The sequence below is a fragment of the Monomorium pharaonis genome, unplaced genomic scaffold (assembly GCF_013373865.1).
Source record: "Monomorium pharaonis isolate MP-MQ-018 unplaced genomic scaffold, ASM1337386v2 scaffold_597, whole genome shotgun sequence".
Lineage (NCBI taxonomy): Eukaryota > Metazoa > Arthropoda > Insecta > Hymenoptera > Formicidae > Monomorium > Monomorium pharaonis.
The window spans coordinates 1-25,430 of NW_023415909.1; the positions used below are offsets into that span (position 1 = coordinate 1).

General features: G+C 29.6%; 2 protein-coding genes, 1 long non-coding RNA gene and 1 pseudogene across 5 annotated transcripts; 2 read left to right on the plus strand and 2 right to left on the minus strand.

The window, feature by feature from the left end:
- The first annotated feature begins 178 nt into the window (after positions 1-178).
- LOC118648684 (putative nuclease HARBI1) lies at positions 179-782 on the plus strand. The gene is made up of 2 exons (XM_036295064.1): positions 179-484; positions 570-782. Exons 1-2 carry the CDS (start codon positions 266-268, stop codon positions 780-782), a joined length of 432 nt encoding a protein of 143 aa, XP_036150957.1. The 5' UTR covers positions 179-265.
- A 947-nt stretch (positions 783-1,729) lies between these two features.
- LOC118648689 lies at positions 1,730-3,346 on the minus strand (annotated as a pseudogene).
- Positions 3,347-4,410: 1,064 nt separating this feature from the next.
- LOC118648690 lies at positions 4,411-7,305 on the minus strand. Of its 3 annotated transcripts, XR_004965400.1 has the most exons (4): positions 7,140-7,305; positions 6,168-6,284; positions 5,642-5,663; positions 4,411-4,503 (listed from the first exon to the last, which is right to left on the minus strand). It is a non-coding gene; the product is annotated as an uncharacterized LOC118648690 (long non-coding RNA). The 3 variants fall into 3 exon arrangements; XR_004965401.1 differs by lacking the exon at positions 5,642-5,663; XR_004965399.1 differs by lacking the exon at positions 7,140-7,305 and having other exon boundaries at positions 6,168-6,535.
- Positions 7,306-13,992: 6,687 nt separating this feature from the next.
- LOC118648688 (sulfhydryl oxidase 1-like) lies at positions 13,993-24,944 on the plus strand. Its single transcript, XM_036295068.1, has 4 exons — positions 13,993-14,250; positions 17,160-17,504; positions 22,122-22,374; positions 23,217-24,944. Exons 2-4 carry the CDS (start codon positions 17,207-17,209, stop codon positions 24,652-24,654), a joined length of 1,989 nt encoding a protein of 662 aa, XP_036150961.1. The 5' UTR covers positions 13,993-14,250; positions 17,160-17,206; the 3' UTR covers positions 24,655-24,944.
- The last annotated feature ends 486 nt before the right edge of the window (positions 24,945-25,430 follow it).

Below are 25,430 nucleotides of genomic sequence, written 5' to 3' on the forward strand. Positions count from 1 at the left end.
TTACTGATTCTATTCTCAATATCGCACTGAAAAGTATTGACCACGATCCAATCCGAGATTTCTGCAAAGCAGAATTTATAATAAAATCTCGTGTGAAAAACAACCACTATGTTGAATAAGACATTTTATGCAAGGAATATTATGGGACTTTTTCAAGAAAGTGAAGAAAAAATTGTCTTAAATTGTAACAGGAATTACATTAAGTCTGACTTGCAGATCTGTGTGTACAAAATTTAACTTGGGAAAAGCTACAGCAATTCGTACAATGAGAAGAGTTGCTTATGCTTTGCACACTCTAGCTCCTCGATTTATTAAGTGGCCTGTGGATGAGAGAGCAGCTAAAGTAATGATAGAATTTGAAAAAGCCAGTGCATTTCCTAATGTTTTAGGAGCCATTGATGGAACTCACATTAAAATAAGAGCTCCACAACAGGATAAACAATCATATGTGAATCGTAAAGGATACCATTCAATCCATGTGCAAGTAAGAATATCAAATATGTCTAAAAAATATTAGACACTGTTTTTGTTTCCTTGTTATGCTTATTTTGTGTTTAATTTTTTCTTAGGCAGTTTGTACTCAAAACTTGCTTTTTACGAGTGTCTTTGCTGGAAATGTTGGATCAGTGCATGATGCACGTGTTTTTCGACTTTCTCCTGTCAGTCAGTATGTTCAAGATCCAGAGATCTATTTTCCTTATAATTCTCATCTTGTTGGAGATTCTGCATATGGCATTCATCATCCATGTAAATGGTACCTTTTAAAGATAATGGCCATTTGACGAATAGACAGAAAAATTTTAATTTTTGTTTATCCTCTGCGAGAATTGCAATTGAGAGAGCCTTTGGGTTATGGAAAGGACGATGGAGAAGCATTTTGGATTGTCTACCTATGGTCACTTTGGAAAAAATTCCAGAATACTTAATAGCTACTTGTGTATTACACAATATTTGTATCTTGAAAGGCGATTTAATAGATTTCAATGAAACACATGAACAAAACAGACACCGTGGAACACTAATACCCGGTAGGAACAGAGGATGGTAATGTTAAACGACAAGCAATTATGAATAATTTAATTATAAGGATAATGGTGCTATATAACTATTCTATATCTATCTATATATGTATGTACATTTACCTTTTTTATATTTTTAAGCTAAATAAATTTTGTAAATTAATTTTGTGACGTTTTAATTTAAGAATATATCCCTTTTTAGCAATAAGGTTAAAGTAAAAATAATTAAACACTTTGTTACAAGTGATATTTATTTATTAAGATTTCATAGTTTGGTAATTGTATTGTATAAATAATATAAATTATCTGCAATATATCTATATTTGTATAACAAATTTAAACTATGTTTGTACTATAGATAATACAAATATATATTAAATTTTTATTTAATATGTGTAAATAACAAATACCTTTTTTTTGCGTACCTTTACAATATCAAAATTTAATCAACTTAAAATAAAACAAAAAATAATGTTTTTAACTAAAATAAAACAAAATAATATTATTTAACTGTAAAAGTAATATTTTAAGTAATATTAACCAGTCTTTCAACAGCAGTATCTGCTTTTCTAATGGATTAAACTAAACTTTCCTAATGGAAATAAACAAAAAATTAATTCTATAATAAGCAATACAATTAAAAATAAATGTAATTAAAAAAAGTAAATAGAAAAGAATATAATAGAGAATAAGATTTTTTAAAATCGTTGCAGAAGTAAAAACTAAGAATTTAGAATATTACAAGAATAATTAAATTACTTCTTGTTAATGCTTTCTAATAACTTTTGCATCAGTGTTATTTTTTCCTGGTGTTGTCTTTCTCGTTGTTCCTTCAGTTCTTGAAACCATCTTTCTTTAGCTTCTCTCTTTTTCTCTTTCTGTATTTTTTCCTTTTTTATCTCTGACATAAAGTCATGTAAAACAGTCTCAATTTTCCTTTGGGTTTTCTTTTATTATCATCATTCGCAGAAGAATCAGATACACTCGCCTGTTCATCACATGGTCCAGCTTCTGAAGCCATAGCTTTAGGAGTTGCCCATCCTGTTTTTCCAAAAATTTCATGCATTCTCTGAAAAAAAATAATGACAAAAAATATTTTGTGGATCTTCAAACATAATTAAAAATTGTAAAAATAATATTATGCACTTACTTCAAAATATGGCCACGTTTTTCTGTCATTCCCTGACACTGAATTATAGTCCAATATTTTTTTGTATGTTTTCTTTAAACTATTAAATTTTGATTGACATTGTGATCCACTCACAGTATATTCAATATTTATTTTTTTTATTTCATGAGCAATAGCTTCCCAAATTTTATTGTGACGTTTCATACCTCCTGTAAATTCTTCTTTTCTTTCTTCATATTTTTCAAGCAACAAGTATATACATTTAGATGGCCATATAAACAATGACTTTTCATTCACTGTAATTATTAGGTTTTCAGGAGGAATAAAAATTTTTAATTATAAATAATAAAAATCTAACTAAAAAACTTAGGTGCTTTTCAGCAACGACACTGTGGCTGTTTCCAAATTGCTGTCAGTACTGAAAATCTATAGTTTCCGTTACGTACATTATAGATTTTTAGTACTGACAGCAATTTTGAAACACAGCCCACGTAACACAATAAATCATTTTATTTTTTTTTACATACGGCAAACAACAAAGATAAAATAATCACTTTATTACGGTGTGCTAGAAAGCATTGCTTGTTATATTTCCTTGAAACTCACCTACATCTTTAAGATCATCTTCATCAGAATCTTGTTCTGGAGATGAAGTATAAGATTTATCATTGCATGAAGACTGTTGAATTGAAGTATTTATATCATTATTTGTCGAAGTTTGTACATTCAATTGACTATTTAATTTTTTACTTCTCTTTTTATATATTTCATTAACGAGGCTTGTCATATAATTTATATCTAGAAATAATTATAAAATTACTATAATTATTTTATATTTTTCTTATATACTTCTCTAGTATAATAACAAATAGTTTATTATAAAAAAGTATACAATAAATTCTAACCTCATCATTACACAGACATTATTTCTTCTTACCTGTATTCACTCTCTCTGCATCTTGTGGCGAAATTTTCAGTATTAATGTCTCATTTGCATCTTCCACGAAGACAGGAACAGATATCAATTTATTCGACATTATAATGCAGTTTTTTACTTTTAATTGCTATGTCCTTTTTTAAATCCTCACTTTTTCGCGCATTCTGACGTCATGCGGCTACGAGACGCTCACAGTGACCCATCTTCCATCCAGGGTCACCATGAGCACTGAAACGTCACGTATTGATAACGTCATTATGCTCATGATGAAAACACTGCAAGCGTGAATCGGACCAATCGTGAGCGCGCTAATAGCGCTGTAGGCGTGTTTCGGACCGCAGCCTCAGATTAGCGACAAAATCAAAAGCTATAATAAGATCTATTACGATAAACGTCATTCAACTCCGTCGCAATATAAAGAGGGAGACTATGTATTAATACGAAATTCAATTGCTCCCGGTTCTAAAAAGTTTCAGGCCAAATACAAAGGTCCATACTTAGTGTCTAAAGTATTAAATAAAAATAGATATGTAATCACCGACATTCCCGGTTTTAACATCACTCAAAAGCCATATGATTCTATTTTGTCGCCCGATAGGCTTAAACCATGGATAAAACCCGTTATTAAATAAGCTCTAGTCTACGATTAGTGTTACTTTTTAGATATTAAGAGCATTACTTTGTGTCCATTATGTATCTTATTTCCTCTTAAGTTAGGTAGTGCTCGTATTAATTTTATATTTTACGATAATCATAGCTATCCATGCTTAGTTGTTTTGTATTTTATTATTCATTCGGGTCGAATGAACTCGCAGGATGGCCGAACTGTAAGAAAATTTGTAGTGTTCAAACATCGCGCCTATAATGTTACAGCGCTTGGCGACTACTCTGCTTCACTAACAGCGCCACGTGTCGTAGTGTTTTGATCGACGCTATGCGAACGAGGCGTCGCTAGTTTTTAACTAGGCCCTGCGACGCGAGGCCCTGTCTTGTCGAAAAAGGCAAGGCGAGTAGTATCACTCCTACGAACGAGACGTGTGTAAAGCTAGCCTGCAAATAAAAAGCAGTTTCTAGCCTGCAGCAAGAGTGATTATTAGCCTGGTATCTCCTCCTGGACAATTTTCCTTCAGTTTGAATATCTCGCGGGTCACGCCTAAACCGGTCGTTTACAATATTATACTTTATGATTATTAGTAAATATATTTAAAAATCATTTTTAAAAACATAAAAAACGAGGGAAAATAAGAGAAAAACATTAAATAAACTTCACGTAATGTTGAACTAAATTATAGCTTTGCTCCAGCTGTCAATCACAATCTCAACGTCGTCAATCACGTCTCCTATAGTTTTATAAAATCCGAAATTGTCAGGACATGATAGTGACATGAGTGCAAGCGCTTCCATTTGAGTTCAGTTTTCTGTAAAAAGAAAATAATAAATAATATTATATAACGCTCACCAATACACTAATTCATATATAGAACATTAAATACGTATTTAGAATATTCGAGGATTGGTACGAATAAACCGTCATGCGCATGTACGCATCTCGCTATTTTGTACGCTGGTGCACGCGCAACCGACGCAACGCCGCAACATGATGACGTGCGCGAGGTTAGCAGCGAGTCAGTTTTTAGTTTTATGCATAATTTGCATATTTTACATCGTGAAGGAAAATACGACTGTGCTTAATTTGAAGTTTAGTCTAACACAATGGGTTGTATAATCAGATAAGTCTCACAAAATTTTTATTTTTTTGTATGGAGTAAGTATTCTGAGATAAGATTAATACTTTGTGTTATGTTTTATTTTTAGTTATATTAAAAGCAAGAAAGGAAGAAACACTTTATTTGAGCGTAAAGTAGAAGAAAGAATAGACGAGTAAGGAAAGAAAGATATAAAAGAGAGATTAACCTCACAGCTTGGAATTTACAGTGTGCCGAACAGAATATGTGGACTTTGAAGGTATCAAATAACATAATTTTACCAAAAAAGTTATAGGATGAAGTGAACAGTTTATTTTTTTGTGTGAGAAAATATCTATATTACAATCTAACTTGTTTCGAGAAAACCTTCGCAAAAGATTTAATAAAGAACAAGCAATTTGATGAGATTATCATTATTATCATATTTATTATTCAAATTTTAAAGAGAAGCAGTAAGAAATTTTATTAATACATTATTAAAAATTGTTGGCTGTTACACCAAAATTCTCTTTCTTGTAAGCTGGTGTATGCTATTGATAAAAAATTCACCGAAGTTTGTCTCTGTTTAAGCTTAGCGAACCATTATATAAAGAATTGGCAGAGCAATTCATATCAAAAGGATTATCCAAAGGTGTACCTCCTAGTTTTTCAAGTATGTCATTATCTTATGGCAGGCTAGGTAAGAGAATAATGACAAATGTTATAATTTTATTTTAATATTGTATTGCAACTATGTGACTCTTAAAGGTATCGTACAACCATCTTTTTTAGATTACTGAAATAAATAAAAAGCGAAATCTGATCTGAAACAATTACAACAAAGTATACAGACTAATGTCACTCAACTAACCTGCCGATGATGTGGTCGCAGGCTGTAATATAGGAAATATGTTTATGAATGTCAAATATTATCTGTAGGTCTTAGTCATTTAGTAACTGTTATGCATTTTGTGTCAGCCAGATATACGCCTCAGAATTATACTGATAAAGCTCTTAATTACATTAAAAACTAAAAAGTAAGTATTTAAATACTCTGTTGTTCCCAAAATAATTTATTCTAATTAATACAATTCTTTTCATACATTCACAATGATCACATTCAGAATTTTTATTTATATTTTTGATTCTCTAACTTAATTGTTTGTAAATTGAGGCATATATAAGACGAAAGACTACAAAATAGGCATATATGAGACGAAAGACAAAATAAGATATTTTTATTTATAGAATAATTTAAGAATGACCAGTGAATGTGCGTATGATTATTCTGGAAATGTGCACAAAAGTGGAACTTGAGAAGGAACATTTGATTATTCCTATCTCTAATTTGCTGGGTTTTATTCTAAAAACATATAATGGCTATAATTTATTCTTACCTGTTCTAATCCTTGTGAAAATTTCTTCAACTTTTATAAACTTCAGTTATTCTTTGCGTTCTTTTAAATTTTAAGAAGAACAGTTGTCCGAATGATGTAAGAATAATTGGCAGAATCCTGTAATATAAAATTAGTTTTAATATGATACGTCTTTATAAATTATATTTATAAGTTTATAACTGCCTTTATATATTGTATGATTTACACATATGCTATGTGACTTTTGCAGAAATGTATGTAAAACTAGCAGCCCGAATAATAAATTATCTTTAAATTTACTTAAGAAATACATTATTTAAATATAAAAATATGTAGTTGTGCAGATCAAAACAAGAAACATATCGCTATATATTTTGTCAATAATAGATTTGATAATATACATATCTGTTAGTTTTAACTTTAACGATAAATTATTGCTTCGCAAGATAGAGTAGAACTTTTATCTGCCATACTTTTTTGTTCATTTTGTGCAAAAATGCATCGAATAAGCAGCGTATACAATTTTATCGAAATTGTATGATGGATCTAAATTGTATAATTATCAATGTACCGTCAATTCCAATACATGTTGCATCGAATTAACATGTAATATTAAAAATAAAAAATATATAAAGGCGGTTATAACTTATAAATCTACCCACCAAACACCAAGTTACATGTAACGTACCTGTTAGTTGTAATTCCCACTCAACAATGTAATTGTAATATAACACACGTGTTATATTGCAATTACATTGTTGAGTGGGAAATTACAACTAACAAGCACGTACATGTAACTTTGTGTTGCTGGGGTATATTGTTGTTGCTGACTAAACATAACCTACAAAACATGTAGGAAAGATTATAATAAGTTATCTATGATGTATGTTATATATAAGAAAATTAATATATGTTAATTAAATGCAGCAACATTTTCTACACCTTTTTATATAATCTTTAATAAATGTTGACTTAAAAAACATAAAGGATTACCTGATTAAAGTCAAGTTGCAAGAAAACAACATCTCTCTTTCGTCATTATAGCATCCACTAGGGGAAAGCGCGCCTAATGCACGAGATGTACGTTGTGCGATTGAGGTTAGAGTCTCACAAGATTCAAATTTTATAATATTTATATAACATAAGTGAAAACAATTGTTGTGTAACCACGCAACATTGTGGTTACATCACTGTCCGGTTATTGTAACATACAATAACGAAGTAATATTATAGCTTCATAACTTTGTTACATCACATATATGTAGTAAAGTTTCGTAACTATAATATAAATAGAGTGTAACGTCTGTTATATTACATGTTACTCTCACGTTATATTGCATTTATATTTGGTGTTTGCTGGGGTTATTACTATTATTGTTTCCTTTTTCTAATGAACTCTCTTGTCATCATCACTATTTACTATTTCTCTAAGTTCTTGCAATTGCTAACTTCGTTACTATTATCATTACTGCTGTTCAATTATTATCTTATTATTATTATAGATTTACAATTTTATTATTATAGATACTAACTTGCGGTTACCATTATTATTATTATATTATCAAACAGTTATCTTATTGACATTATTATGGCTAGTTCTGTTACAAGTATTATCATTACTATTTAATTGCAATATTATTATTATTATTGTTTTACATTATTATTACTGAATTATCATTATTGAAGATACCAACTTTCAGTTATTATTATTATTATTATTGCTATTTGATTATTATCTTATAACTATTGTTGATTTATAATCTTTATTACTATAGTTGTCGACTTTTAGTTACAACCATTATTGTTCGACTACCAACTAGCTATTTTACTGCCACTATTATTTATGATTTTACGGAACTCTTGTAGTCGCTAATTTCGTCGCGATCATCATTATTATTTAATTATCATCTTATTATTATTATTGATTTACAATCCTTATTATTTAAGTTATCAACTTTTCAACAACTATTATTATGATATTATTCAACTATTCAATACATTATTAAAAATTTGTCATTATTTATGTGTACGATCTTACTAAACTCTGTACCTGCTTCAAACAGCCCAACAGCTTGCAGCAACATTGCTGCAACGTTGCAACATTGCATATTGCGATGTAATATTTCCGAGATATTGCAAAGAAATTATTTTTACAATATTACTTCAGCAATGACTGCAGAAACATTTTAAAATTTATTTAAATAGTGAAATAGATACAAATAATATTCAATACCGTTTGAATAACTTAATATATTACAGTAACTTTTCAAAAATAATGTAAAAGTGATGTTCTATATTATTTAAAACTTTTTCATATATAGAGATACATGCATTCTGGAGTAGTTTTAATTTGTGTGTAAAACTTATTATGTAGATTTGTGTATAATAGAGTACAAGGTTATTCAAATTATTTTAAATAACTGTATTTTTTAATTTAACAAATACAGAGTGATTATAGTGACATTAACTAAACAATCATCCGATTAATTCATTCGGTTTTAAATAACTATATTTTGAATTTAACAACAGAGTAATTACGTCAACTAAAGATAAATTTTGTAAGTTTTGTCTCTCATCTTATAATGTACTTACCCCTACAGCATGAAATATTGCGGCAACGTTGCAGAAATATTATTTTGCAAGATTGGAATATTGCAGAAAATATTACTGCAATATTGCAGCAATATTCCTATGTCCGCCCCAAAACAATATTGTGCAATATGTCTGCAATATTTCTGCAATATTCCCCGTAAGATTTCTGTAATATTTCAGCAATATTGCTGCAATATTTCTTGTAAGATTGCTGTAATATTTCTGAAACGTTAATGCGCAATATGAAGGAAATGTTGCAGGTGGTTAAATTAATCAAATAATATGTAAGATGTGTCTTATACGAAAAACGGAAAATGAATTTATTGTCATACCGTTACGGCACAATAATTTAAAAAATTATTAATTAAAAAGTAATTAATTAAATTAACATACATCAACGGATATCGAATATCGTTCCATTCTAGATTTAAGTAAGCATTAAATGAAGCAAGTCCAGAAAATGCCATCCTGATCAATTTATACGCTAGAATTACACATGCATGTATGGTTCACACCCAGATAGCCAAACCTGCCGAGAGCACAAACTGAAAAATTTGACACATATTATGCTGGCAAAAGTTGGACAGCAAGCAATTACAGTTTGCCGTTTCAACTAACATTAACAGAAACACGACAAAAATCGAGTAGACTTTGCGTCACAATGTGCCCTCAAAAATGCAGCAAAAGTACAACAAAATTTAAAGACATTAACAAAACAAAAATCAGACATTGTGTGTTGACACAATATATCACTAAAAATTAAATAAAAAAACAGATATGTCATGATGTCACATTAAATTAATAAAATGTAGCTAGAAATTTGACATATTTGCTATCACGCTGCAATACCAGAAACTTGGCGAAAATACAGCACGATGTATCACATGAAATACTGACAGCAAAAATGCAGCAGAAATCGAGCAGAGCCTGCCGTCATGACATGACGGCGAAAACGCGGCAGGTATAGAACGCGAGTTTGCTACATCAGATGTGTGATGACTTCTGCACACAGGACGCGGCAAAGCGGCATCGCGGGTGGCCAATCACCGTCTTGCTTTTCTGATAATACATATATGTATTTAATAAAAAAGCAAGACGGTGATTGGCCACCGCGATGCCGCTTTGCCGCGTCCTGTGTGCAGGAGCCATGAATCCTCTATAATAGATGATTTTAGTGAGTGGGCGGTAGTAAGGTTGATCGCCCGACGTGTCTCCCGTCGAATCCCACACTTCCCGGACCTGATCCTCCCAGAAGTCTTCTCAAAGATTTCCACCTTTATATAAAAAAAGTTCAAATTGGACGGTTCTTGCATGTGATATCTGGGTTTAATTAACTCTCTGCAGTCAGTCGAAAACGCCACATTTAAATTTAAGTATCATAAAATCATAAAATATATAATTCGTAATGTATATGTAAATTAGATATCATCAAATTTATAAAATTATATAATGTAAATTAAATGTAATAATAATATAATAAACACATGTACATTGCATACATTAATTATTTATTTTACTAATTAAAAATTATTAATAATACGTCATATCGTGTTAAATTTTTGCTATATTTTTCCGATTACTTGTGACGACAGCTTGGTGCTCGATTTCTGCTATGTTTTTGCCGTCACAACCGATAAAGCAGATCACGTTCTATATCTGCTGCGTTTTCGCCGGCATGTCATGACGGCAGGCTCTGCTCGATTTCTGCTGCATTTTTTGCTGTCAGTACTTCATGTGACACATCGTACTGTATCTTCGCCGCGTTTCTGGTGTCGCAGCGTGATAGCATTTCATGCTTCGTTTTTGCTGTCTTTCTGCGTTTAGAGTTTAATTTGTCAGATTGTGTTCGATATTTACTATGAATTTGCTGTCATGTTATGGTAGCAGATGATATTCGATTTTTGCTGTATTTCTATCAATATTTTCTGTTGATAATCTATGCTGTTAGAAACTAAGCTTAATGAGGAAGCAGCAGATTGAAATCTGCTGCGATATCATGCTCGAGTTTGCTGGCATATTGCCGGCAAGCTGCTAGCATTTTGCTTGCTGGGCACATGTTTAATTAATGTATTATATATATGTATAAGTCAGAATGAACATCTTCTGGACTTGCTTCACTCAATCTAGTATCCCAGACAGCACATGTAGATTATGAGAACGATAATAGGATATTGCGAAAGTATATTGCAATATTCGTATAATATTAGAGATACGTCTGTGATATGGCGAGTATATACTCATAACGTACTATGTCCGCGTTGCCTTATCCCATAGAATTTCGCTGGCAGTTTATGAGAATATACCGAATATATCTTAAGAATGTTATACGTATGTCTAAAGTATATCTTCAGTATATTCACAATATGTCTACAGTATGTTCACATTATATGGGCTCATGCATAATGAGAGGAATAAGGAACAAGGAATTAAACATACAGAATTAGCAAGAAGAAATAAGAAGAGGAATTAATCATTTCGCACATCAGGAAGCTATCGCGAGAAATGAAGCGTAATATCTGTTGAATACGCTGGGGTGCTTTGGGAAATTATGCTCAGATAATTGTAGGTTATAACCTAAATAATATATGTATATATATATATATATATATATATATATATATATATATATATTATTATAGTTTACGTTACTATATTATATCTTATGTGCATACCAGAGTTATCTGGGCGTAATTCCTGAGAAAACCACGTTGTCCGTGAGTTCGTGTTTGCACATTCACACCCTACACTTCACCACGTGTCTGCATCACACGGCAGACGAAAATGCGTAACGTTACAGATCATAGATAGCGTTGACATGATTCACTTTTGATATTACGCGGATATTTTGGAAATATGTGATAGATATACATGAGATATATCATAGGATATTTTACGGACGTTTTGAGTATATTAGATATAATCTCAGTATATTCAGTAGGAGTTGCGAAGTTCAGTCGCTATATTCTAAGTTTATCTTGAGGATATATTAAAATGACATTCTACTGAGACGTTATATGAATGTTTTACGTATATTCGGTACGATCACAGTACATTACGTATGAGAGTATAATATTCGTACGATATCTGGTGCTATCTGGGTATGGGACGCAACGCTGTCGTGATTACAGAATTTGTTGCACATCTATGTATCTTTTAGCTCTAATCTTACATAAAAATTTAAAATAAAAATATCCTGCTCTATTTTTTTATTTGTCCTTTAAAACTATGTAAAATATTACTTATTGTTAGTTCTAGATTAAGAAATACGGATTATACGGAAATAAATTTTGCACGGTTGCAATATAATATTGCCACAATATTGTGCAATATCTGTTAGGAAATATTACATTTGTAATATTGCTACAATATTGCACAACATCTGCTAAGAAATATTACATTTGTAATATTGCTGCAATATTGTGCAACATTTACTAGGGAATATTATATTTGTAATATTGCTACAATATTTCTGCAATATTGGTTATATTATGCACTATTGCAATATTTCTGCAACGTTGCAGCAATATTTCATACTGTAGGGATATATAAGATAAAAGACAAAACTTGCAAAGTTTATCTTTTGGTTGAAGTTTCACTAATCACTCTGTATTTGTTAAATTCAAAATAGTTATTTAAAATCAGATGAATTATTTTGAATAATCTTTTTCTGAATAATATTGCATACATATTTTACTGCAATATTGCTACAATATTACGTAACAATATTTCTAAAAGCGGACATTTTACCATTGCTGCAATCTTGCAGCAACCTTGCAGCAACATTTCACAACGTTTATGCAATCTTGCGTTGAAATGTTGCCACAATGTTGCTGCAATCTTTCTGTGCTGTATGGGCTAATTTTGTTGCGACTAGCTTTATTATTATCCAACCACCAATCAATTTATCTCGTCATTACTAGTTACAATTTTATTGAGCTCTCACAATTGCCAACTTCGCTATTATTATTATTATTATTATCGCTATTCAACTGTTATCTTATTACCATTACGGCCTTATAATCTTTACCATTGGAGTTACCAATTTTCAATTGTCATTATTATTATTCAACTATTAAACAGTTATCCTATTGATATTATTATTTATAATTTCACTAAGACTTTGTAACTGCTAATTTATTACAATTATTATTATTATTATTATTATTATTATTATTATTAGTATTATTACTCAATTATCAGTTTATTGTCATGACTATTTTATAATCTTTATTAAAAGGTTATCATATTGTTGCCAGAATTATCCATAGTTGCTACTACCTTACTACTATTCTGATTTTATCGCCCTTATTACCACTCTTGTTACTCGTAAGTGACGTAAGTCATTGTCCACTCTTGCTACTATAGAGTAAGCTTACCCAAGACCTTTGAGTAAGAACTCCGCATAGAGGAGTAAACAGTTATTTTGTCCAAATGTCTTACAACAGCTAATAATTGAATCAACCCTAGCTCTCATATCCCAGGGTATTGCCGGCCCAGCAGGTAGCCCAAAAAGAGAGAGAGCGCCCCTTTATCTACTGCCGAGGTAAGTGGAATAAAGGAAGGTCCGTCGTCCAGGGCGCCGATTCTTGAATTCATTCGCAAGAGAAACGTATTCGCAAATTCTGTTCTTACAGAAAAGTTGAAAATTTATTGGCTATCGTATGGCTTTCAACCAATAAACTTGCAACTTTTCTGTTAGAGCGGGTATTTGCGCATACGTTTTCTTGCGAATGAATTCAAGAATCGAGCCCCAGGGGCCCGATTCTTGAATTCATTCGCAAGAAAACGTATGCGCAAATACCCGCTCTAACAGAAAAGTTGCAAGTTTATTGGTTGAAAGCCATACGATAGCCAATAAATTTCTAACTTTTCTGTAAGAACAGAATTTGCGAATACGTTTCTCTTGCGAATAAATTCAAGAATAGAGCCCCAGGGCCCCTATTCTTGAATTCATTCGCAAGAAAACGTATGCGCAAATACCCGCTCTAACAGAAAAGTTGCAAGTTTATTGGTTGAAAGCCATACGATAGCCAATAAATTTTTAACTTTTCTGTAAGAACAGAATTTGCGAATACGTTTCTCTTGCGAATGAATTCAAGAATAGGGGCCCAGGACGTTACAACGCACGTTCTATTCCGCAGCTCTATTCCGCACCATGTGATTTCGGCCTAAAAGTATCATTCTATCCTTGTTGCTCAATGAATGTCAAAGAAAGATGGAGCACGTTCACAGCATCAAAAGCGTGGTCCTCCGAACCCAACCCATGTATAGAAGTATTTATGGTTATCTCAAAGAGTGTTGTCAAACATCAGGTTATGTCGCTCAATGTCGCTCACGTCGTGCCGTATACATATACTTTGATGCGTACATCAATGTAAATTAGTAAATTAGGAAATCATTCCATCGCTCCCTCTAATGTAGAGTGAAACTTCAACGAGATCTCATCGCTCGACGTGTCGACTGACTGGGAACTTATTTGTAACGAAAGATACGAGATAACATATATAAAAAGGTATTGTATTTATACAATATTTCATGTTATTGAATTGCAATCTATATATCGGCATGTATTGTATCACATGTTATAAAATGACATCGTTTACAATTTTTCCATTGAGTTTTTTCTCGCACAAAATTTAAGTTATCCTGCAGAATATTCAACTAATTTTTTTTATTTTACATGAAATTCAAATTATATGTGAGTCTTATTCCAGTGTATTTTTTTTTTACTAAAATTCATATTATGGTAATTCTAGAAAGCAAATTTTGTATTTAGCAAACTTTATATCATTTTTGAAATATTTGCGACATGTCGCGAACTCACAAGTTGTTCTTTCAAGTAGTAATTCTGATTAATTTTGGGATTCTATTTTATAGAAAAATATATGAAAAAATAATTATACTTTTATATTTTTATCATTAAAATTTTGCTAAACTTTATTTAAAATTACATTTAAAATTAATTGAAATAAAATTTATGATTTTTATCATATATTTTCTAAAAAGAAAAAAATCTCACTCATAAAAAAAATTATAAAAAAATTAGACCGATTTTCAGGAATTTACATGATGAATTTAGGGTGAATTTCATCCAATAAAATATATTTTATCACATCGAGATATTCTATTGTTGAAGTTTTATAATTTTACAATTTTTTAGTTGGGGACATTTTCTTATTTGTGTTAGTAAAAAGTTTAGTTAAAAATAAAAATATATAGATGAATGAAATATCGAAGTAAACAGAATTGGTAACAATTTAAAAGTTTAGAAATTAAATAATAAAATTGAAAAATTTATTGTAATTTATAATTTATAAGGGAACCTCTTAGGCTGAGTTCGGGAAAACGCTGTTAGCCACTAAAAGTATCATTCTATCCTTGTTACTCAGTGAATGTCGAAGAAAGATAGAACATGCTCACAGCGCCAAAAGCGTGCTCTCTGAACCCAACCTTGGATGTTGTAATGGATTTTTTGATAAAGCTTTTGTGGATAATTAGGACTTTTGTAAGAATAATTCTAAGCTAGGAGAAACTTCTATATGATTCTTAGTTTATGAGATATTTTATGTTTTATGTCAAAATATGTCAGAATAAATTGTAAAATATCTTGCAAATTATTGATTTGTCGACAATTTTACTTTAATATTTTTTTATGCAGAATAATCAGAGAAATTTTATTATCTAAAAAAAATCATATAGTTTTATTTAAAAAATAGCGATGACCCTGATCTTAAAATATAGATTTTTTCACATTTATCTGGGATATCTTAACATAAAGCATGAAATATTTAAACTATAAATCATAAATCAGAAGTTTCTCCTAACGTAGAATTATTCTTACACAACTCCTAATCATCCACAAAAGCTTTATCAAAGTGTGTTACAACACCTAAGAGGTTTCCTTGTTAGTTATTTTCAAATAAGTTAATTTAACTAGTTAACTTTAACTAATTATTTTTAATATTTAGACTTTGTAATTTATTAATTTTTTCTAATAAATTAATTTTTTTGTTTTTTTAGCTCATATTCTTTCTTTTATACAACTTTGAACATTAAACGATGTTAAATAAATGTCTGTCAGCTTTCATGTATTTCATGACTGTCATTACATTATGTTTACGGCCATATAACTTTATTACTTTGAATAAAAAGAAACAAAGATTTTATTAGAGTAATTGTAATAATTTAAAAGGAAATCTAAACGATAACAATTTTGCAATAATATTGTTATTAACATTCAATATTTATAACATGTATTTTATGCAAATTATAATTATTTTTATATTAATGCTATAAATAATTTTTTTCTACAAAATTATATTTTTTAATTATTTTATTTATACCTCATTTAAAAATAAATTATTAAATTTATAATACATTCCATATTATTTTTTTATTATGTTTTATTTTATAATAAACCTTATAATAAAGTTAATTACAAAAATTATAATTAATTATAATTATTTGGATTTAAATAATACTTTTTAAAATTAAATTTTATAATTTAATTTAACTTTATCTTAATTTTTAAATAAGTTAATTTTATAACTAGCTTTAACCTTAATTTATTGTTAGTTAGGATAAAACTATCTTACTCGATTTTAAAAGTAAGTGCATATGATTTATAAAAAATATTAATAATAAGAAATATTTTTATTGTATATTTTGCGATTATAAAATTTTTTCACTTTATTATATTTTTAATTACAATTAATTCTTGGATTAACATTTTGTATGAAAAGTTTAATTTTAAAGAATTTTGAGTATAGAGTTAAGAATATTGAAAAAATTATGAAATTATTAAATTTTATAACGAGAGCTTTACATGCTCGTCAAATTTAACGTAATATTAAAATTATATAGGGTGATTTCTAAGAAAATATAAAAAAATTCAAGGAAAAAATCTGTTTTATTTTATAAAAGAAAGTATATACACTATGAACAGTGTCCCAAAATGTTTTGTTAAGATAAAAAATTGCAAATATTATTCTGAACATTAATAATATTAATTCGTAAATAACTGCAAATAAAAAAACCAAGATACAGTTATTTTAGAATTTTAATTTAAAAAAAAATTAAACTTTAAAAAATCGTGATACGATTTTTTTTTAAGACTTAATGTGATTACTTATCTTAATGAATCTAAAAATGTTTTATCAATATTGACAAATATTTTTTAATATTATATATATACTAAATTTGAATAAAATATTTTTCAATATTTCTAGAGTTTTTAAATTTATCTTTTTTTTCTTAACTGTGACACCCTTTGAAAAATAAAGCACTTTAAAATATATGTTTATAGAATTTTTTCTTTATGAAATAAACCAAGATAAAACTTTTATTATTTTATTTACTTAAAAATTACCTTGTATGTTTATTATATAACTTTAATAATTAACTGATATTGTATTATTACAGAAAAAGAGGAGTAATTGAGTTCTAATGTCAGTCATTGGAAACGCAGAATGGACCAGCCAGAAGTAACAGGGATTATACTAAGATTGTGCCTGCTGAACATTCTAACGATAAATTGGAGCAGCGCAGCTGTAATAAATCCTAAGGATCAGTATCAAAGTTTGATTAGTCTTGGTGGTCCTGGCTTATATAATGCTAGCGACGACGTAGTAATACTCAATGCCACAAATTTCAAGGCAAACGTTTACGAGAGCAGTAGGAGCTGGTTAGTCGAGTTTTATAACAGCTGGTGTGGCTTTTGTTATAGATTCGCACCGACGTGGAAAGCTCTGGCGAGTGACATTTTATGTAAGTTATCCATTGCGAGCAAATACTTAGAACAGACTATTTATATAAATTATTTATTAAACTATACATCTCTCTAAGTGATTCTCTTGAAGAATTAAAGGTCTTTTCCATTTCAATGCGCAAGAGAAAGAGAAAAAGAATTGTTTTTACGAATATTTTTTAACTACTAATGGATCGATTTCAAGTTTTGTATGTTTATTGCATCTTTGACAATATATAAAATAAAAATTGTTAAAAAATATCAATTTGTTAAAGATGTAAAATAATGATAAAGACGCTTTTAAAAAAACTGCAAACGCGATATCTTAAAAACTTTTGGACCAATTAATTTTTATGTTATCATATATTTCAGTATGTTTACCTAAGGTATAAATCCTGAAAACTTCCAAATTTTTAAAAATATAAATATTTTTATCATACAAACTGTGATAAAAACTTTTTTTTAAATGAAAATATGTCAGTAACTTTAAATCGACGCACAGTGGATCGAATCAAGGACATGAAGTCATCAGACTAAAAAATGAAGTCATAAATTTTCTACTCAAGCTATGTACAATGTATTGAATGATTCAAAAGACTCTTTGAATGGATTAACCTTTTTTTATTAATTTTTTTTTCCATCATCACTCAAACATGAACAATTCTGTAATTTTAAAATTACTGATAAAATGAAGAACGTTACTTCTGTTTGCCTTAAAATAATACTCTTATCTATAACCTTCACTTTTTATGCACGTTCAATTTAACACATTTGATATTTTTCGTGTATAGTTATAAAATCTTTTTGATATATATTACTTGTGCGCTTATCCTATTGAAATAGAAAAACGTGTCGTCTAATCGTAACTTTTTTGAACGTAAAAATTGTCCACATTTGATCAAATAATTCAAGCATGAGTATCATTATATAACTTTTTACTTCAAGTTTCTGTAAAGATTAAAAATAAAATATATAATTGAAAATTAATATCTTTAACCATTTTAATCATTTTTTATTGAAAATTAATATCTTTAACCATCTTAACCATTTTAACCATTATTTATTAACAAATTTTTGTTGCTCCCAAAGAAACTTTGGACTCAATTAAATTCGTGACTTATATAAATGTTTTATGAACACATACGCATACCTATAATGCTATAATATTGTATTATATGTATATTGCTGTAAATTCTTTTTGTACAATAATCATCTCTGTGATAATCAAACTTGGATGATAACATAAAAATTACAGTTTAAAATTAAATAAATATTGAATATTATTGAGTTCTAAATATAGATACACATATCTACGAAAAAAATAAATCATAAAATAATCACTGTCTAACAATATCACTGTCTTAATCATTTAAATATTAATAGTGACGTGAACATCCATAAGTTTTAGCGATCTTTAATAGTGTCTTGTCAGTGAATATAATAATATAATATAATATAATATAATAAAAATAAAGAAAAAAATAGAAGAAATACCATAAATAATAACTTACTTGCTTAGAAACATTCAAATCTTCTGCAGATTTATTCATATTTATATAAATAATAATCTAATAACACCACAATATGACAAATTTCAATATATGATAGATGTTAATCCATAGATTAAACCTAATTTATTATTCCCGCTATTATCAGATATCTATCTCAACTATAAATTAATAATACTTCCAATACAGATGTTTAGGACGAATCTTATTGGTAAACCATTTTGATTTTTATAATCACTCGGCAATTAATGGGAGATTGTATAGACAAAATAATATTATTTATCATTTTTTATTTAACAAAATAAATTATGATAATTATATGTATACTATAAATCTTCCTTAGCCCTTTGATTGCTTAATTAAATTTTTTTTCAGCAAATTTTCTTGAAACTTTGCATATCTACGTTTTTTGAATCGCTGATTCCGAATCTATAAAATTCAGATTTTGTAAATTTAATATGATATACTATGATTTCAGATTAAGCGTAGGCGTCTTAATAAAAAAAGATACACATTAGTAAACATTTCGTGTCTTAAAAGAGCAATCTGAAAAATTTTTTTTAATTTTTGGTATGAAATTCATTAATAAGCTGATATTAATACATAAACTTTAATTCTGAAAAAGGATTTCTAAATCTATAAAAGAAATACATACAACATTTTGTTAATGACGTGCACAAATGACTCTACATTATCGACTTCGATCAAGTTTGATGATGAGCAGTTTGAGCCACCGCACAAGCTTTTTCGTAACACGTTACGTTACGTTAAGTGCTCCATAAACCTAAGTTTGTACTTAAAATTAAACTTACATCAACGCACAAAGAAACTTTTAACGTTCTTAAGTTCTTACGTTAAGAATTTCTTTGTGCGTTGATTTAAGTTTAATTTTAAGTACAACTTAGGTTCGTATGGAGTACTTAACGTAACGTAACGCGTTATAGAAGAGTTTGTGCGGTAGCCCTTTAGCATCAGGAGGATGCTAAACAGCCCGTCAAACTTGATCGAGGTCGATAATGTAGAGTCATTTATTTATCCTTGTTCATAAAAATATTTGCTTCAAAATACAAGTTATGTAGGCTTATGACCTAGTTTACACCGAGCACTTGATACGCGTAGTAAGTGCTCGGTGTAAACTAGGTCTATATCTACAAATGAATGGTACACCGCAGTTCAGAATAGATTGAGGAATAAGGCTATATTAGTTAAATTACGATTATAAGCCGTAAAAAAAGTTATTTTTTTTATCAAATTTTGTTTTACGGCGCTTTACTACACTGAAAAAAAAATGCAATATATTCAATAAGATATGTTATTGCGGGCTGCCAATTAAAAATATACTCAATACAATAATATATGCTATTGCAGTATCAATATTGTACTTGCATTAATAGCAAATATTATTGTATTGAGTATTTTATGTAGTTGGCAGCCCGCAATCACATATGTTATTGGCTGTATTACATTTTTTTTCTGTGTACAGATTTCTCAGTGAAAGCGCTTAAATGAACAAAATTTGATCCAATAAATAACTTTTTTAAAGCTTGTAATTGTAATTTGACGAATATAGTCTTATTCCTCAATCTATTCTGAACTGCGGTGTACAATAATTTGTACATATAAGCTACATAATTTGTATTTTAAAGCAAATATTTTTATGAACAAATGAACATTAAAATTTTTTTTGCATTTTTGGTCGTGATCTAATCGTTTTCGAGTTTATTTGTGTACGTACTTTAAACGTATAAAAGGATTTTCAATTCTGTAAATTCAATTCGAAACTAAATGGTTGAATGTCGGTAAAACAGACGACTTTATATAAAGGATCCCTTTAAGAACGATACATTTAAGCGAAATATTATGAAAGAATTTATATTGTAAATTTTGTGTAGAATACGACTATATTTTTCTAAACTTAAAATTTTCAGTTTTTAATATTTCCATCCACCGTGTTAGATCCGCCATTAAAAAATTTTGACTGTCAGACATACAATCTTAGACAAAAGTGCATGAAATTTGAAATACTTAAATATCTACGCCTAACGCATTGTAAATCTAGATGTAAGAAACTTGAACGATAGTTAGAGTCTTATTTTTACTCTTACAAAGGTATTTTTTACGTATTTGCGATTTTTTTCACTTATGAGTTTAAACTTTTGACAGTGAAAATGCACAATTATCTCAAGTTATATTTTATTTCTTTAAAATGGTGTAGTGAAGACAATTGAAACTTGGCAGATATTTTCATCTATTCATATACTAGATGTACAAAAAAATGCAAAACATTGGTACTATTTCTTCTATATTTTTTTAGCTGTTTTATCCGTCAAGATCGTCCTTTTCCATAAGATAGAAAAGGATACCATGTAAAATCAATGAAAATTAAAATAGTTATAACTCAGCAACCGTTTAGTGGATGCGTTTTCAATTTTTTGCAGTACATTAGGGAAACTAAAAGAACAATTTCACAAATTTTTAGCAACTTTGTACCATTTTGAACTTCAGTCCGATACATCCTTAATAATCAGCGACCCCAAAAACTCTTTATAAAATAGTTAAATTTAATATAAAATTTGAGGAGAAATTTTTTTTGAAAGTTGCTCGTTTCACATTTAAATTGTTATAAACAAACACTAAGTGCAAAAAATTGGAAACATGTAAATTAAGTATTTTTGTACTGGAAAAGTCGAACATTATTATTATCCTAAAACAATTTTTATAATCTAAAATAAAAGAAAATAAGTGAGAAGTATACTTCCCATTGGCGATGAAAAGGTTAATTAATATTAAATATACAAAAGATGATATCAAACCATGCTGTAGTTATCGAGAATTAAGGTAACTACTGATTCGAGCTTGGTGAAACATATACTCCCTTCATTTTTTCATGCCAACCTGAGATTGGCAGCAGTCAGAAGTAATAAATATACAAAATTTAAAATCGTTCTATAACATTTTTAATTAAAATACGTACATAAAAATTAACCTAATATTTACGAGTCAAAAAAGAAATACCAGTCTTTAATTTGATTAAAATAAAAAATAATTTTGACGAAATTAGTTACATTTAATTTCTTTATTTACGTACAGAGAGAGATTGTAATAATTAGATAAATAAAAATGTTTCAGCTTGGAATGACATCGTCGTCGTTGCGGCTATAGATTGTGCCGACGACGACAACAATCCAATTTGTCGCGAGTACGAGATCATGCACTATCCAATGTTGAAATATTTCTCTATAAATGCACATCCACCGTCATTAGGTATAGTGATAGAAAAGGGGGATAGCGTTGATTCAGTAAGGCACAATTTAATTAACAGGCTCGAAACGGAACAACAAGAAGGACGGGGATTTACATGGCCTAATATTGCACCGTACAGGTACGTCATAAATTTTGCACAACCAATGAACCTTCTTTTCAAAGTAAAGTAAAATTAGTATTATTAAATTTAGAACAAAACTTTGTTCTTTTATAGTTTAATGAAGTACTAAAGTACTGTTATTTTGATAATAATTTATACAATAGGTATTCATGATAATGAAATATATACGTCTCATGAAATAAAGCCATGCAATTTAAAAACATCACTATTGTAATTTAATTCACTTTGAATTCGAACTATTCGTATAGGTACCTCTAAATTCATTTTTTTTATAATTTTTGTGATTTACAAGTTAAAATTAAAGACAGATTACACTATAAAATTTATTTGTAACTCCTTGTTTATTACAGTCCCTAACATATATTATCAGACACAGAACTATTTAATGTTTGTAAACAAAACAAATTAATTTTTTCCAAAAAATATTTTTTTAATGATTATAAATTCGTCAAGAAGTTAAACTAAATTGCTAAAATGTTTACCAACTATTTTATACTAATGTCAAATTGATAAGAAAAAAATTGATGTTTTTTTATTAAAAATTTTATTGAAGACTATTTTTGTTATATTTTTAAAAATCATTTATGATTTACCACTTACACATATACATATACGCATACAATAAATAAATAAAATATATACCATTAAATAGAAATTTTTCTAAAAACGTTAATAGAAATTTTGATTTAATTTTTTAGGAAAAATCTGTAATAAAAAATAAACTATTTTGATAAGATGTAAATACATTTTTTACACACTATTATTTAGAAACGCGTTATTTATTATTTATATATTTTAGTTTTGCGTTACAAAAAATACTTTAATACACTTTGTTGTAGAAACGTCGAAATAACGGACATATGGAAAACGGCATCTAATAATGTAAAGCATTTCTTCCTGATCTTCGAGAGCACGAATTCACATTTGGGCGCAGAAGTCATTCTCGATCTCCATAAGATCAGCAGCTTACAGATACGGAGGGTGACCTCTGATAATGAACTATTGTGCGTGATGAACAAGGTTACTAAATTTCCAACTTTAATAGTCTTCGGCCGCAACGAGTCGCAGAGAGTCGTCAGCATAAGAATCCCGACAAGGCAGGGAGTTCGACGAGTCATCAAGGATTACGTAATTGCAAGAGGAGTTAATATTGACGAGGTGAGCACGACACTGTCCCGCGGCATTGTACAGAATGTAGGAAACGTACATCAAACAACGATCGCAACGGTTGTGAAGGAACGTCACGAAGCGATAGAGGAACAACTACAATCGTCATCAAAGAAGACTGACGATGATTATTTGTATCAGCTCGATCTCGAGAGCGCATTGCGTTATTCGATCAATCACGAGATACCTTTAATGAAATTAATGGACGGTGAGAAAATGCAGGCGTTACAAAAATACCTCGCGGTATTGGCGGCATATTTTCCTCTGCAACGTAACAACGTATTGGAAGTGATACGAAATGTCATCGAGAAGAAGAATACTATAACCGGTGAGGAATTCAGCCAACTGACGAGGACAACGGAGGAGGAGATGTCACCGGTGTATTCGGGAACACCTCGTCACTGGATAGGCTGCAGGGGCAGCAAGGACTTGTATCGCGGATATCCTTGCGGACTGTGGACCATGTTTCACATGCTGACAGTAAATTTCGCAGTGGAACGCGACAAAGATGTTACCCGAGTTCTCTCGCAAGATCCCACGGCGGTACTGCGGGCGATGCACGGCTACATTAAGAATTTCTTCGGCTGCGCCGACTGCGCCGCGCATTTCGTAGAAATGGCCAATAGGAATAGGATATTTGATGTGCGCAACAAGGACGAAGCCGTGCTCTGGTTATGGCGGGCGCACAATCAGGTGAACGCTCGGCTATCGGGTGACAACACGGAGGATCCCGAACACAAAAAGATACAATATCCCGCGGCCAAGCACTGCCCAGCGTGTAGATACGTTAACAATAGCTGGAACGAGGACGAAGTTTTACGATATCTAAAAACGAAATATAGTTACAGTAACATTAAGTTCGACGGGATCAGCACTTCTGACGATATAGGTGTGAGCAATAGCAACCATTCGAGAGTGAGGCCAGAGAGACTCGCCAAAGAGACGAAGCGCTCTACAGCTTTCGGTTGGGACTTGAACATATTTGACATTAGTATCTGTGTAGTGCTATACGTTACCTCAGCTGCAATACTCGTACTAGTATGCATCAAGTTTGCCGTTAAAAGGACATATAAGAAAAAGGGTCACATTAATCTACTGCCCAAAGTATAATCTTCCTTTCATATACGGGTTAATCGTACGTAACATTCCTGGACCAGCAAATATAACTCAAGCATTTGAATTCTAATCGAGAGAACAGTAAGTCTCAATTTTTTATGTCGTGATAGCTTCCAATTGTAATGATTATTCCAACGAAAATGAAAGTTGAACTTGCATCTGAGCGAATGCAATTTAAGAATGTTTCTGCATAAAACCAGTGGCGTCAGTAATGATAGAAATAGTATCAATAGTATCCATCAAATCAAAATGAATTTTTTAGATAGATAAAGCTTTTAGATAAATTGAAAAACATTCGATTTCAAATTAAAAAATCTTTAATTAAATTAGATAATTTTTTTGTAGATTATAGTAATTAATTTTTTAATAAATAACAATATTTATTTTTATGTTGAATATTCGCAAAGCGGAGATATATTTTTTGTGAGTTTTTTTCAAATAAAAATTTAATTCTCGAACTATTGTAAAATGTTTCCTCAAGTTTTGAACTAGTGATTTTATTTTGTAACGTTTTCTTAAACTTATTTTAAAAAATATCTTTATTAATGAATTCTATGAGAGATAATTTCTATTAAAAAATTCGCATTGTCTATTAAAGGATGTAGAAATATAGATGTTTGTCTGATAATATATATATATATAGATGACAAAGAGTGGATCAAGTAAAAATACATTTATAAGATAAGATACATTCGCTTGTTTAATAGGCTTCTTTTTTTAGTTGATTTTCTTGTATTGTTTCTTTTCTCTTTTTTTCTGGGAAGAAAAGA